This window comes from Grus americana, chromosome 1 (assembly GCF_028858705.1).
Source record: "Grus americana isolate bGruAme1 chromosome 1, bGruAme1.mat, whole genome shotgun sequence".
NCBI classification, from domain to species: Eukaryota; Metazoa; Chordata; class Aves; order Gruiformes; family Gruidae; genus Grus; species Grus americana.
The window spans coordinates 59158502-59173396 of NC_072852.1; the positions used below are offsets into that span (position 1 = coordinate 59158502).

The 14895-nt window shown below is 39.7% G+C and overlaps 1 protein-coding gene across 1 annotated transcript in view; it reads left to right on the forward strand.

Moving 5' to 3' along the window:
* Nucleotides 1-14895, forward strand: part of MYH9 (myosin heavy chain 9) — a 71643-nt gene that overhangs the window by 15577 nt on the left and 41171 nt on the right. The window contains exons 2-3 of the mRNA XM_054813829.1: nucleotides 408-760; nucleotides 5810-5966. Of these exons, the coding sequence (XP_054669804.1) occupies nucleotides 428-760; nucleotides 5810-5966 (490 nt within the window). The 5' untranslated portion in view covers nucleotides 408-427. The remainder of the gene's footprint in view (nucleotides 1-407; nucleotides 761-5809; nucleotides 5967-14895) is intronic.

Here is a 14895-nt window from a genome sequence, read left to right on the forward strand (position 1 = left end):
AACCTTACTGACATAGTATCTGTTGCGATTAGTATTGGCACATCTTACAAATTGTTTGATGCTTGCCACTTTAATGTGCTTTATCTTTTCTGCCAAGGAATGGCTTCCAAATGCTTAATGGTCAGTGTTTTGTTGTAGGGTTTGGTTTTTTTGTTGGTTTTTTTTTTTAGCTGCTTGCTAGTTCGGTTTTTTTTTTTTTTCATCCTCTTGGCAAGCAAAACCTTGACCTTATTGGAAGTTTGACAACTTACCAGTGCTTACTAACATGAAACTAAAGGAGGGGGAGGCATGCTGTGATAACCAGGGATGTGGAGTACTTAGCATGTGCCTGTCTGCCTCTAAGAATTTCCAAAACAACTTGAGGCTTTAAAAATACCTTCTTTCCCCTCTCCCTTCTCTTTTTGCAGGTCCCCAATTCTAAAACACAATGTCGCAAAGAGATGCAGATAAGTACCTTTATGTGGACAAAAACATCATTAATAACCCCCTGACTCAGGCTGACTGGGCAGCTAAGAAGCTGGTATGGGTTCCCTCAGAGAAGAATGGGTTTGAGGCAGCAAGCCTGAAGGAAGAAGTAGGAGATGAGGCCATCGTGGAACTGGCAGAGAATGGGAAGAAAGTGAAAGTAAATAAGGATGACATCCAGAAGATGAACCCCCCCAAATTCTCTAAAGTGGAAGATATGGCAGAGCTGACATGCCTGAACGAGGCTTCTGTGCTTCACAACTTGAAGGAGAGATACTACTCAGGACTGATCTATGTAAGTAATCTTGTCTATTGAGGTAGGAGTTATTGATTACATAGTATGTGAACTTACTGTAATCACTCTGCTTCTAAAATGTGTATGTTAACCTTTCATTGCCCCTATACACAACTCTCATGTGACTTAGCTTCTTCCCTCTACTTAAAATTGTTTCACTAAACTATGCCAATCCCCCTCTAGTTAATGTTGAAGCTTTCAAGGAATGCTGTGGTAAATCTGTCCTTAACATTTTAATGTCTTCATTTGCAGGATGTTTTGAATGCCATTTAACTTTCTTTTAGCAAGAAGTGAGAGCAGTTAGAAAGTGGTAAACAGGGAGTCTGATCTGAACTGAACCAAATAATAATAAAACCACAGTCCTAATATCCCTAACATCTGAATTGCTTTTTTTGCACGTCTGGAGCTTCAGTGGGAAAGAATGCTAATGCCAAGCTTTTTGTGTTACAAAAATTATGGATCTTGGAGTGTCTTACTAGAGAAGGCATATATGTCCCTGCATGTGCTTACAGATAGTAAATATTTCCTTTTCTTTCCACCCCAAAATGGACAAGAATAGAGATTCCTGCTTCTTACTGCCGTGGAAATGACAAAGATACCATTTACGGTACCAATGGTCATATCCAATAAAGCATGCAGTAACTGCTTCACTAAATACCAAAAGCAATAAATAGGAAAAGGTGGAGAAGGAAAATTTGGAACCTTGACCTGGTTCTTCAGTTCCCTTCTGATTTTCCTCTTCATGTGGCCTCTGTTTAGCCAGCAGATGTTGGTCACGATAGCCTCTACTTTATTAACACAAGCTAGAAACTCTGACTCTGACTAGTGCTGTGACCACTGCTCTTCTGGAGTGGCACGAAGGCATATAGACAACTGTTGCAGAAATCATCCTTCAGAGAACATCTGAAGGATGCAAAGCTGATATAAATTTAGTCTGACCCCCACTGTCTGATCTCAAAATTTCGAGAGCTGATGTAGTTCGAGGTTGATGCAGTTATTTATTCTCTGTGGTCCATAACTCACTTCGAGTATTGGTCAAAATCTATTCTCAGAGGGAAGAATCTTTGTATTGAGATGAAATAGGATGTGCAAGATCTTGTGTAACATTTTTAGAACAGGAAACATTGCTAGCGTGTGTAATAAGTTGTTGAAAATAATTCAATAGCATCACAAAGTCTGTTGCACGCTATGCAATGGGCTGTTTCACATATCTTGCAAGATATCCTCTGAAATTTCAGACACAGTCTGTGACTGTAATAAATTGACTTCTTCTAATTGGATTGTAAAAGAAGTACTAAAAAATCCCCACACCCTTCACCCAAGTAAGCATAGCATAGTAATTCTCTATTACAGAATCTTAGTCTTGCCAAAACTGTGTTTCTGTGCACTTGTGAAATGGACTGATCTCACCTGTCAGCAGTTCTCAGCAAGTCAGGAGATTAATGCGAAGGCTTAAAATACTTTCATTGGAGTGGCTGTTAGTTGATCATTAATCCTCTTGAAGAAAGAGAGTACACGCAATGTATCTCTAGCATAAATGTCTCTGGAAAGATCATGAGCATAATTTACTTCTGCTCTTGTCCTTTCTCTCTTCTTTGCCAGCAGGGCTGTGTGGTTTTGTGCCTTTTTTCTTTTGGTTTTTTTTTTCCTTTTCTTTTCCTTTTTTTTTTTAAACTTTATTTTTCTGTCTGCCCATTCTATGGCTGGTACAGACAAATTTTGAGTAGGGACCATCACACATTTCAAGAACTAAGAGCCTGAATCTGAGACCAGTTTACTGTTTCCATGTGCTGATTGGTTCTGCACTGAGGTGACTTGCTAATAGACTGGCTTTCATATTGACCCTTTCTATTTGGAATGCTTTATCAGAAGATCATTTGCAGCTTCTGTGTTGCTTACCTGAACTGCCTTGTTTGTATTCAGTGTGAAACTCAAAACTCAACCTTGCATGTTCCAGTTATTTCATTAAAGTTAACAGTTGCTGGAAAATAAACTTTCTGATGCTGTCAGCTTTGTGCCATGCTGCAGACAGTCCTTTCAGCTCTTCAGAGCAAGTTTAGCAGTTAGAAAAATAAAACTAGTTCCAGTTTGGCCCATGTGTCACTTGAAACAGTTAGCGAAAGGTAATGCCAGAATTCTATTTTGAGATAGTAATGTCTGAAACAAAGTACAGATTTCCAAGCCAGCTATGATTATAATAGATTAGCCTTTCAACTGGAGTGTTGGGTTCAATTCAGGGATTTATGCATATAAATCTTTACTTGTACTTCAATAAGATGAAGATGACTCTTTGTCCTCTCTGTGGTAGGGCTGGCAGCTTCTGTTCACTGTAATTCAACTTGCTTCCTATATAAAACTCTGTCAGCGTGCTTGACCAGCAGTCGTCACATAGTGGTCTTGCTCAGTTGCCTATCCCAGCTGTGATTAGTTGCCTCTTTTCATTAGACAAAAATATCACCTCACACATCTGTCTGAGATCATTATACTGCAAAGAAACTTCCCTTAGGTATTTCTCCTGGGAACCAGAATGCTGGAAGAAGGCGATGACTTCTTCCTGCATACCTACTTCATGGCTTCATCACTCTAATTGAAATTCATGTTTTCTGTTTTCTAAACTGCTGCTGTCATCTGTAAGTGCTTCAGTCCAGCTTCAGACCTTCACACTATTCTTACTTGAAAAACAACAATTCTGATTTGTCATGGCCGTAAAAAGTCACACAAATACAGACAGGAAAACTTTACATTCTTTGTGGAATATTACCATAGTACTTGCTACCATTTTTCTTTTGCTTTCACTTCAAATCCCCCAAAAGCAGCAAACAGGCATTTAGCTTTCTTAAGATCTTCAAAAGAGAAGAAGGTCTGTGGCATGAGTTACAGTTTTGTTGCAGAGGGGAACAGGGACTATATAGGGCATCTTCTTTTCTTTACTATGTGCATGTTGCTGCTGCTGTGGGATTTGAGGCAAGATGGTTGCTAATGCAGACAGCTGGGACTGGCGGCCTAAAGGGTTTTTCTTTACTGGTTTTCCAGAACTCAGATAAAATTACAGCTCTTCTTCTAACAGTTCAGTTGACTCCAATGTCAATTATTTCCATGCCAGTATAAGGAAAAGGTGTATTGCATGTACTGTGAACATGCTGCTCTTGAGTTGACTCCTTTCTACCTGTTGGTCCTACTCTGTCTTTCACTAGTGTAGTCAAAGGTCAGGAAAGCATGACCCAGTCTTTCTGGTGCTGTTCTGTGCTGTACAAGTACTGTCTGATGAGATGGAGAACTAAGGCTGAGGCAAAAGAAACTAGCATTGCCAAGCTGGTTTCTGCAAACTCCTTAAGCTGTTCCTTTCAAGCACTACCTCACACCTAACCTGACTAGAATGTCTTACTGAAACTTAGCTCCCTGGAATTTTAGAAGTGCTACGCTAAAAGGCTTTTAACCAACTTTGGAAAGAGATTTAGTGTTTTCTGTAAGCTATTCAAATATCCCTCAAATATTTAAAAAAAAAAGTTTGTTTTTTTTTGAAAAAAAAGTAGGTCTGGAAACATATCCTGATAGTTTATACTGGGGTATGGAAAAGCAACCATAAATACCTGTAAAATTTTTGTTTTCTGGGGGACATGGGGTGAAAGCTGTATCTGAATCTGCTGCATGTAAGAATGGGCTAATGACTTAATGTTAAGACAGTGTGTAGAAAATTTGGATATAAGAGTGTAAACTGTGTAGTATATGCTATTTTTCACCCCTCTGATCACTGTAGTCTAATCCTTACCTTTATCTAGCTAAGGAGGCTAAATCTGATTTAAGTACTCTCTGTGCTCATTATGGAGAACTCTTTACCACTCCAAAGCACTCTTCATTGAGCAAACAATAGAAGAGATGGTAGCAATAGAAATAAAAAGGTGCCAAATGTACTCTTTTCTGGTAGCACTGCAAGTTGCTGTAGAAAGCTACTCCTCTGCAGATGTTCCAAACAGCTGCCTCTAAAATTGTTCGGGAACTAGGGTAGCTCTAAACCCCAGGAGCAAGGCTTGGAATGCTATTCTTAGAATATCTAGGAAATATCTAAGAAGCCTCTGCTCTTCCTATTCCCTTTGCAAGCAAAATGTTTGTTAGGGGTTTTTTTTAAGTTATTCAGATCTCAGATTTTTTTTTTTTTTAAGAAGCTTAATATTTTCACTGGAAGTACTTTGACAGTTGTCTTCTAATAGAACTGTAGAATTTAAGCCAGAGGAAACCAGTTGAGAAATCGAGGTTTGCTGTCACAAAACAATGAATTACCCATTTGAGATGAATTAGAAGTAAACTTTGGCAAATGTTGCTGACTCTTTGAGCATGAAATACTTTGGAATTGTTTTCTGTATTGACTGGTTCAGAATTATACTACATTAATGACCTTACAGTTTTGAATCTAGTTCTAATTATACTCATTACATTATTTATAATTAGAGTGTTCAGGCTGGAAGGGTCTTTAGGAGGCCATCTGATCCAACTTCCTGTTCAGAGCAGGGTCAACGCTGAATTCAGCCTAGTCAGGTGGTTTTGAAAACCTTAGAGTACACTGGTCTTATTTTTCTTTTAGTAAGTAGTTTGGATTGAAGTTTTATTACGTTGTAGTTGGTCAATTAGTGGATAAATCCCTAGCAAATGTGAGGTGGAACATAGTAAAATGCATGTTTGTAGGATCTAAGCACCTATCTTATATAATGAAATGGACACTTGAATATAGGAACTTTGAAAAGAAGAAAAGCCAGTCCTAGTGGACTGTTAATTAGCCAGGGAGCAGGCCAGTTTGATATCAGTGTGACTAATGTGTCAGGTGATGTTCTGTGCATGCTTGGAAAGGCTGAGTACTAGTCAAGTTGCTATGACTTTAGCTGTTGTTCAGATTCTAATATTGCTTAGTGGGAAGCATCCCACATGGCATCATTGGAAGAAGCACTTAAAAAAGGACTGGTTTGTTTGTTTTTCCAAGTAATATACTGTTAAGATGTGCAAGCATTACAGCATTTTTAATTCCTGTCTTTATTTGCTGGGATGTTTTCTTTCCAGACCTACTCAGGCCTGTTCTGCGTGGTAATCAATCCTTACAAGAATCTGCCCATATACTCGGAAGAAATAGTGGAGATGTACAAAGGCAAAAAAAGACATGAGATGCCTCCTCATATCTATGCCATCACAGACACAGCCTACAGAAGTATGATGCAAGGTGAGTGCTGACTGAGATAATGACTTGTTAAAATCACAAATCAAGGTTGCAGTCAAAACACTGTATGAGAACACCACCTCACTGCTATCAAAAGGCATTGTTGCCCACTCTGTCCTTGCTTACAGACACCTGACACCTACTTGCTACCAGCTTTTGTGTTCAGGTGAATAGCTTCCTCCTGCTCAAGTGGATTGAAGAACTAAGCTAAACTTGACATAAAGAACAGACTGGTGAGAATGCAGGGGGTTCAGAGAAGTAGGCAAGGAGAACTGCCTATGGAATGATAGCTGTAGGTGGGCAAGTATGTGTATTCGTTGATAGAGGCTTTTAACAAAAGTATTTAAAATCCAGTCATACAGTTTGGTTGGGTGAAACAAGCTTAGTATAACCTGTATTTTGAAATGTGATGGTCAGTGGTAGTCTTACTGATCAGGAGTTGTTTGGTTACATTTTTATTATGTTAAGAATAAAACTTACTATCAGACAATATTAAATACATCTGTTGGCTTTTCATAGAATAAAAGAAAGCAAGCAGATTGACCTATTTCCCCCCCTCCCGCCCCATGTATATAAATGAGAAGTAAATAACCATATATATTATCTGCTGCTTGCTTGTCACTTGAGGACTTTTAAATATGGAGCTCTGAATGTCCTGTGCATATCCCCCCTTCTGAGATGAGGTCTTTCACAGAGTCAGTGCTTGTGTTTGGGATGCTTGGAGAGTATTCGAGTATGGAGATATTTTGTGCTTTTCTTCCTGTTTGTAGCTGGGTTATATGAAGAGGCATGCATGTAAGTTTTATAGGATATAATGGACAGTTTGATTTGGCATGGCTTGTATGAATTTGATTACTCCTTTATTTTCTGATGACTAGCAACGATTAAGATGTCTGTGTCTCCTAGGTCTTGTCATTAGCCTCACTTTTTTGAACAAAGGCCAAATATAATAAAATCATGCTTTAAAATTCAAGTTAGACTCAGTTTTAAAGAGTTCTGCTTTTCCCCTGCCCTCACTACCACTTGCACCTCCAAGCATAGGAGGACTACAACAACATGGTTGCCCAGAGTGGAAAGGGAGCAAGAAAAACTCTTTCCACTTACGTGCATTAGTGGCTTTAAACAAACTGTATGTGTGGAGAATGCTGAGAAGGGTTGCTGAAGTGTGGTGCCGAGCAGAGCACATAAGAGAGCTAACATGGTGGATTGATTAAGCTATATTTGTAAAAGCCTTGGGTGGGGAGAGGTGAGCCATACAGACGTGCTGCAGTGGACTGATGGCGGGTTACTGATGGCAATTTGTTGAAGACATGGCAGCTCTTGAAGAAATACAGCTACACTACTGATGTGTTACTCTGAAAGGAATGCTGTATCCAGAGGAAAAAACTTGTTAACCTGGACCTATATAGCACCTCAATTCCCTCAGACAAAGACTGGATCTGCCATGAAGGACAAGGACAGATACACCACCTATACTATACGTGGTAGCATGGTTGTCCACAAACCTCTTATCACTGTTTCGCTTCCTTTATTACTTCTTTGTCTCCCTTGCCCACTCCTTGTCAGCTCAAGTACCAACATACATTTTTCTTAAACAAGCTATTGACTTAACCCTACTGGAGTTACTGTTCCCTAGAAAGAAATTGTTTCTGCGTAGAGCCAAAATAGTTTCTTTGGCATTGTTGTAAGGAAACTGAAGTCCTTTTACCTCTATAGACAACAGTTAAACCGTATGGAACTGCACGTGCATGCATCTTGTCCTTCATCCCTGCCAGATATATCAGTATGTGGCAGTGGATATCCAGACATCTGCAATTCTGCAACAAGAGACAGGTGACATTCCCTGGTCTGATAGCGGTACAGATATTTTCTTTCCTTTTCAAAAGAGAAGGTGTCTCTGTCAAACCACTGCTTTAGCGATGCCTAAAACTCAGAAATTCCAGACTTGAATTGTTAAAGAATGGCAGCCCTGCCTCTTTTCCTAGCACGGCAAAGTTGCTGTGAGCTCTGCTGGAGTGTTTACCTTTCCCAGAACAATTCTAGCTATGCAATATTCTCAGCAGTATTGACAGGTTTACCCCAGCTCTTCTTTGCCTGGTTTGAGATACCTTGTCACTGACTTTTTGGAACGGTTCTTGGATGTGAATATCATTCCCAGTTAGCTTTTGAACTAGCCTGCTTTGACCTTTTTAACTAGGTTTGGAAAGATTTTTGTCTATCTGCTGCTTCACATGCACGTATATTAAGAACTCTAGAGATCATGTTAAGGTTATTTGCTCTCTTATTTCCTTATTGCAAAGGGTAACAGCATTCCGATATCTGCTACTGGGAGTGAGGGCAAGTAGATTGTTGCAGTATCTCTGGTCCTGGCTAGCCTCTAGGGCAATGGAAAGCAACATTCCTATTGCACTTTCTCAGTTTTGCTTAGCGGTGGGGGAGGCTCGGTGCAGCAGGCAGTGGTATGGCAGGAATCTGTACAGAGAATAGAAGATGAAAGGGTCCGGTGCTCTACATGAGCTGGAGGCATTTAGGATTAGGCTGCCTTCCCTAGGCTACTTTCAGAGCCCTGAGGACTGGGAATCCTTCATGGTCTGGAGAAGTATGGCAAGCTGTTGACTCTGACTTCTGTCAGCATGGGGTATGATTATCTCTTAAGCTGACAGAGTGAAAATGCCTTGCATGCTATTTGATTTGGACTCTGATTTTTTTTTGTTGTTTGTTTGTTTTGTTTTCAGTCAATTTATGGTATTCTAATAAGCAGGCCATTCAAAGGCACATTCATCAGGAAAGGAATTGGGAAGGGAGAGGAAAATGAGAGATTTATTCCAACCTCTGCTAAGCCAAAAACTATTTAACCCTTTTCAGGCATCTATGCTGATGCACTATGGGTGAGCTCGGTGCTCTTTTTGTGTCTACCCTGATTACTCCATTCACAAAAGTGTCACGTGGCATTTATAAATTCCAAGAGGTTAAATTGTTTTTTGTTAAATTTCACCAGAAGTACTTCTTTGAAGCAATAATATGATGGAGAACGTGTTCAAAGTGATTTTTTTTTTCTTTCTATTTTCCTCCTTTCTCTGACCCAAGACATTAAGACTCAGAAATGAGACTAAAACATTATTTTGCTGCATGGTACTTGGAGAGACTTCCTGTGCTTCAAGAGCAGAACTCTGAAAAAAGTGTAACATGTTTGTTTTCGGAGAAAACAACCATTTATCTTAATGCTTCTGTTCCCTGGGTAACCTGGATCCCAGAAGCCTCAGATCTGACTGCTTTCAGAAGAATTACTCTTCTGGTGCTGATGATTGAAGAACAGTGCCGGCAAGTGGAGTGGTGTCTTGAGCAAACAAATCATTATTCTAATGCAGCAAACGTACAGTGAAGGAGTACGTTCTTTACCTCAATTCATAGTCTCCAGGGGATCTATTTAGAAAAACATATTTTAAAGCTGTTAAACAGCACCTGCTTGTCTATTTGGAATACATATAGGGAATTTTCTATGTCAAATACTGATAGAAGCTATAAATTTCATTGGTGTCTGGAGCATGATGCTGTTTTAATGCCAGTGTCTGAAACTTCTGTAATAGGTTAGATCAGTATGATTATTCTGGTCTCCAAAGCTCAACCTGCTCAGCTAAGAGATAGGTAGGAGAGGGAATAGACAGCACATTGCTAATGAATGTACTCCATCTCCTTTCTCATCCAGTTTCTCCACATATTAGTGTAGGGCTCCTAATGGTTCACTGAACAAAACTTAAAATAATTGTGCAGTGATTAAACCCTCCTTGACCTTGATGGATTAGCCTGGAAAAGGAGCCTGTGCAGCCAGCACCTTGCTGCTATTCACTTGAGTTCGGTAGTCTCTGGGTTTGGTGTTTAAAAGAAAAAATCTGAAGCATAGTAACTTCATGAATTTTATTGGCCTTGTTAACATTAAGGGAAGAAACTGTTGACTATTGTAGTTATGACAAATCACTTGCTGTTGTAGATCTTCACATGCACCTCAGGCTCAGTTGTCATTTTCACAAGAAACAGTCCCCTAGATCTGCTTCTATAGAACATGACCTTGAAGTATTTTATTTGTAATTCTTAAATGTTTACATATTTCTTAAGTTTCTGAGCTAGTGGAACACTTCTGGTTTAACTTCCTTGGTCTCCAGTTTTCTTTCTCAGCTTGTTTCTTAGCAGTGGTCTGCTATGCTGCACTGTATATTGTACTGTCCCAAAGTGCATCTTTATTTTATATACAATATTCTGCGTGTGCTTACCAATTCAGGGATACTTGATTGACAGAGCTGTTCAGATTATGTAGAGGCACAGATGTCTCTCTCAAGTCGCATGTAAAGGTCAAGTTCTGTTTCCACTAAACCCAAAAGAATATAGCCTGTGGTTTCACTAGTTTGTTTCCAAGATTTGTCCAAATTTCTGATGCAAAGGGCAATGTTAAGTTTGGATGCTAATTATGGAGGATGGTTTTTTTGATGGTGTTTGTATACAAATGGCAAGAAAAGATGTACATAGCTTCTGATTTTCTTAAGAAATGTTTTACATGCTTTGAATTACTTGAGATTTCTAAATGCAGCTCTCAAAATCTGTGTCTCGAAATGTGGTTTTCAGTAGAACAACGAGCTAAAAAAGAGTCCATTGCCCATTTGTTTTTTAGTAGTTACCACACCCTTTTTTCTTCATTCCTGTAAACCAGAGCAGGAGCTGTCTGGCAGTCACTTATGCAATGGTTCAGCCCTTGCTGTCAGTCTCCCTGCAGTTCACTGTTTTAGTATCATGAGCTGCCTGAGCTTTTGCAGGCTGTATACCAGTTTTTCTTTCCTGTCAGAACTTCATAAACATTTGTCTAACCTAAAATTACAGCTTAACTTGTTTTCCTATTTTGCTATCTCCAGATTCAGTTAAGGAATGCCAGAGAAAGGGGTATGGGCTCTAGTCCAAAAATGGCTTGGGGAAATAAATATTTGCATTTGACCCAGTAGGATATATTTCATTTTTTGAAATGAAACTTACTTTTCTCCATGTGACTGTCCTCAAACTTCAGATAATGCTAAGCTGAATCTTGGCACTGCACTGTTCCTGCCAACTCAAGTGATTTTTCTCCTTTGTTACATCTTGAAGTTTTGTTGTTGAAAGCAGTCTTGGATATGCTATGTTTGTCCTTCATTTGATTTCTTTCTCTTTGTTTTTTTGGTACGTGATGATAGATTATTAGCATTTTGAAACTTCTCTGTAGTACATTCCTTAAATGATAATGCAAAAGCAGGCTCTTGGGCTCTGTTCTGGTGTTCCCCTGGAGTGTTTTTGATCTGCTCAACTAGCATGTAGGTTAGAGCACCACAGTGAACATATTTGATTAGACTTTTATGCCAGTGGGGTTGTTCCAAGTAGCAGAGTGTGTCAAGGACCTGGGGCTCCTCCTGTTTAGGGCCCTGAGGGAAGGACATTGGTTGTAAGATTATGTTGAGGTCAGAAGACAAGTTTGAAGAGGGACTGAGGAACTGAAACTACTGCATGGTTGAAACACTTATATGCATTTATTCTTGCTTTAGGTCAACTCTCTAACTTGGTCAGGCAGGCAGTCGGGTTACAGGCATTCACCATGATGTGAGGGGAGAAGTACAGTAACGGAAACATAGAGGGCCAGGCTGCTCAGTTCAGTCAGACACTAGGTGGTTAGGAGGTGGGTGGTACCATCTCGCTATGGTTAAGCTTTTAGCCTTAATGAGTCAGCTATAGGCAGGGGGACTGCAAGCCAAGCCTTTGCCTTTCAGCTACACTTCCTCTTAGCTGGAGAGATGATGTCACCATTGTGTGAATGCTATATTACTTCTCCTTTTATGGAGATGAACAGGCTTGAAACTGGAGTCACTCATGCAGAGGAAGTGGGTGATAAAGGCCTGCTAGGATGTAACTGAGATGTGGAGCTTAAATTGCACATTCTCTTCTAGCTTCCCAAACTTTTTCTTCTCCCATCCCAAAACATCTATCTAAAAACAAAATTCAAGAGTTTAGAGCTCTATTAATTTATCAATTATGCCAATATATTCAACCACAGCAGTTCAGCATTCATTCAGATTTGTTGTTTTGTAGTAGAATATTTGGCTGAGGACTTTCAATGTACAAGATGTCTCTCTTATGAAAACAAATTTTTGTTTAATTAAGTTTTTAATGTATACTGAAGGTCCTGGAAGCAGTCTAAAATGCAGTCTTTTATTTTTGGACTGAAGAAAGTCAAGAATGAATTGGATATTATGGTTTTTTTAATACAGTAAAATTAGTCTACTGATCTTATTATACCATACTGCTGTATAGTTTAAATTTGAAGGATGTTTTACTTCCTGAATTTCTGGATGCTTGAGGCTGCTGCTTCTTATGCTCACTTGAGTACTATGGTGATGAGAACTAAAGAAGAGCCTAGATAAAAAGCTTTCCTTGCCAGCTGCTCTGAAATACAGAACTGTTGCTATAATTAACTAATGAGTTGTTATTCTGGATTGTTTTTAATAAGTGACTCTGTTTAGGATTGAAAAGCAGATGCAGATTTCTTTTAATCAGGCGTTTCTTGATTGCGTTATTATAAGCAACTGAGTTTTTGGTACCCAGCACATTCTCTTTTGCTGAGTAGGTCGCTTGCACAACTGACAACGGAGTAAAGGCAAGTGCTGACTGAAGTTGTACAGTACATCCATGTTGAATGATCCTTTAAAAAAAAAAAAAAAAAAACAAGGGGTGGAGGTGGCCTATTGTCTGGGCAACCAAATTCTGATTCGTGATGGCGCAAGTCAGTATTGTATGGAGAATGAATATTGGCACTCAAAGCAATTCTTAATTAGAAGTGTGTTGAAGAGTTACGCTTTTGTATGCGTTAGCTCTTTGGCCTTCTGGTCGGCTCCAGTTTCCTGTTGCTCAACACATTATTTGAGTTGTCTGTCTGTACACAATTAGAAGAATTCCAGCTATCCCAATGACTGCTGCTTTGCAGTCCTGGGAAAGAATTTCCCCCGGATTGCAAACAGGAATGTTGCCTTTTATGGCAGTGTCTGAACCCCGCCGGTGACTTGCCTGCACTCGCAGGTACGTTCCTGCTGGCTTAAAGCAGAGGTGACTGACACAGCTGCAGCAGGCCACCAGGAAAGTATGTTGGGGGAGGAAAATGTAGTGCCAAGAGGGCTTTGAACGCTGTCTGTGACTTTTCCTGCCTGAGCGCCTTTCAACACCTTGCTTTGCATTAAGGCATGGAAAAATCCTGTGCCTTGCCCCTTTGGGACTTCCTCGGGTCACTCCAGGCTACTGTTGCTACCTTGCCTCGTTGGAATGAGGTTTGAAAAGAGTTTCTCAACTAAGTGCAGCAAAACTTGTCATGATCAAAAGTGTTCAGTGCCAAAGAGCTTCTGAGTATTATCTGATTTTGGTCATCTTTTTTTGTTGGGCAATTGGTTTATCTGTCTGCTTACCAATGTTGGGGGATTTTTCTGGAATAAGGATCCTCTCCCAGAGAAGAGGGAAGGCATACACTTTTCAAGTGCTTAGGGCTCCATTATGAGGAGCTCCAGCTCGTAATTCCAACACTAGAGTTGGCTACTGGGAGTAAGGAGCACCTTCCTTAGGGTTATCTCCCCCTCCTGCCCCCCCCCCCGCTTTTTTTTTTTTTAAACTCTCTCTCAAATTGGTTTCTTAGAAGAGCCTCTGTAACACCTGAATGCGAGTATAACCTTTCCTCGGACAAGTAGGCTGCTTGTTTATAGTCAAGCTTTCAAAAGTTAGATGTTATTCAGAGGCACAATCTTTTCCTTTCACATAGCTGCTTTGTGATTGAGAATTGCACCCAGGTGTCGCACTACTGAAGAATACATTTCCTTAGGCAATCCATAAATGAGTCATTAGTTATTCCCCTGATCCACCCTCAAAGTGCCCAGTCACGCAGAGGGCTGGCGTGTGCCTGCTGAGCTCTTGACCCACTGGGAACCTTGAATGGGTAGTGCCTTCAGAGCTGGCTAACACCTACACTGCCTGTCCCTCAGCAAAAGGGTGCATATCTTTAAGGCGGTGAATAAAATTCAGCACTTGAAAAAATGAATATGCAGTGCTAGTAAAGCCGCAGTATCTGGTTTTGAATGCTTAAGAATTTGCTAGGCCAAAACCGTTTGAGTGATGATTTTCTTCTGCTTGCTTTCTTCCAGTCTTAGGGCTGATCAGCTCTTTTTGAGAATAGTATTAACAAGGATAAAGCAGATATTATTTTCCTCTAAATTTTTGTGCTCATTTGCATACAATCGGTTTCCAGTAAAGAAGCTTAAGAGTAGGAGTTGCCTGTCTGTTGGGTGTGAACCTAATGTTTCCATTATTGGTTTCAGAATAATTTAAAAAGAGATAGAATCTCAAATTCGGTTAGTTTACCTGCTTTCCTTATTCCATGAAAATGTGTCCAAAAACTAGATATACTTCTCTCTTTTTATAAAATGAGTTTATAGGAGCTTTCTCTTGATGAATATGGGATTCATGACGTTAGGACTGAAATGCTAAATTCACTTGCAGTAGCAGTGTTTAAGGGTATAGAAAGTGTTTTCAGGTACTTGAACTCAGTATCTGACTATAAAGCCTTCCCTAATTACAGCTCAATCTGTTTATCTTGCATGAAACAACTCAGCTTGAATGGTGACTCAATTATGTTGTCTAAGTATTCTCTGGTGGGGAGAATACTGAAAGCACTTGGGTTCTCTAAGCTACTGGAGAAAGGAATAGAAAGAACCAGTAACTTAAAATATGGAGACAGTCACATCCATGAACGTACTGATGAAAGTTACCAATTGCTGAAATGAATTATTAGAGCAATCCAGTGAATTTTATACTTGCATGAATGTTTGAGGTTTGCTTTCTTTCTCTTTAGAGATTAGACTTCAGTCTAATACAAAATTGGGGCTCA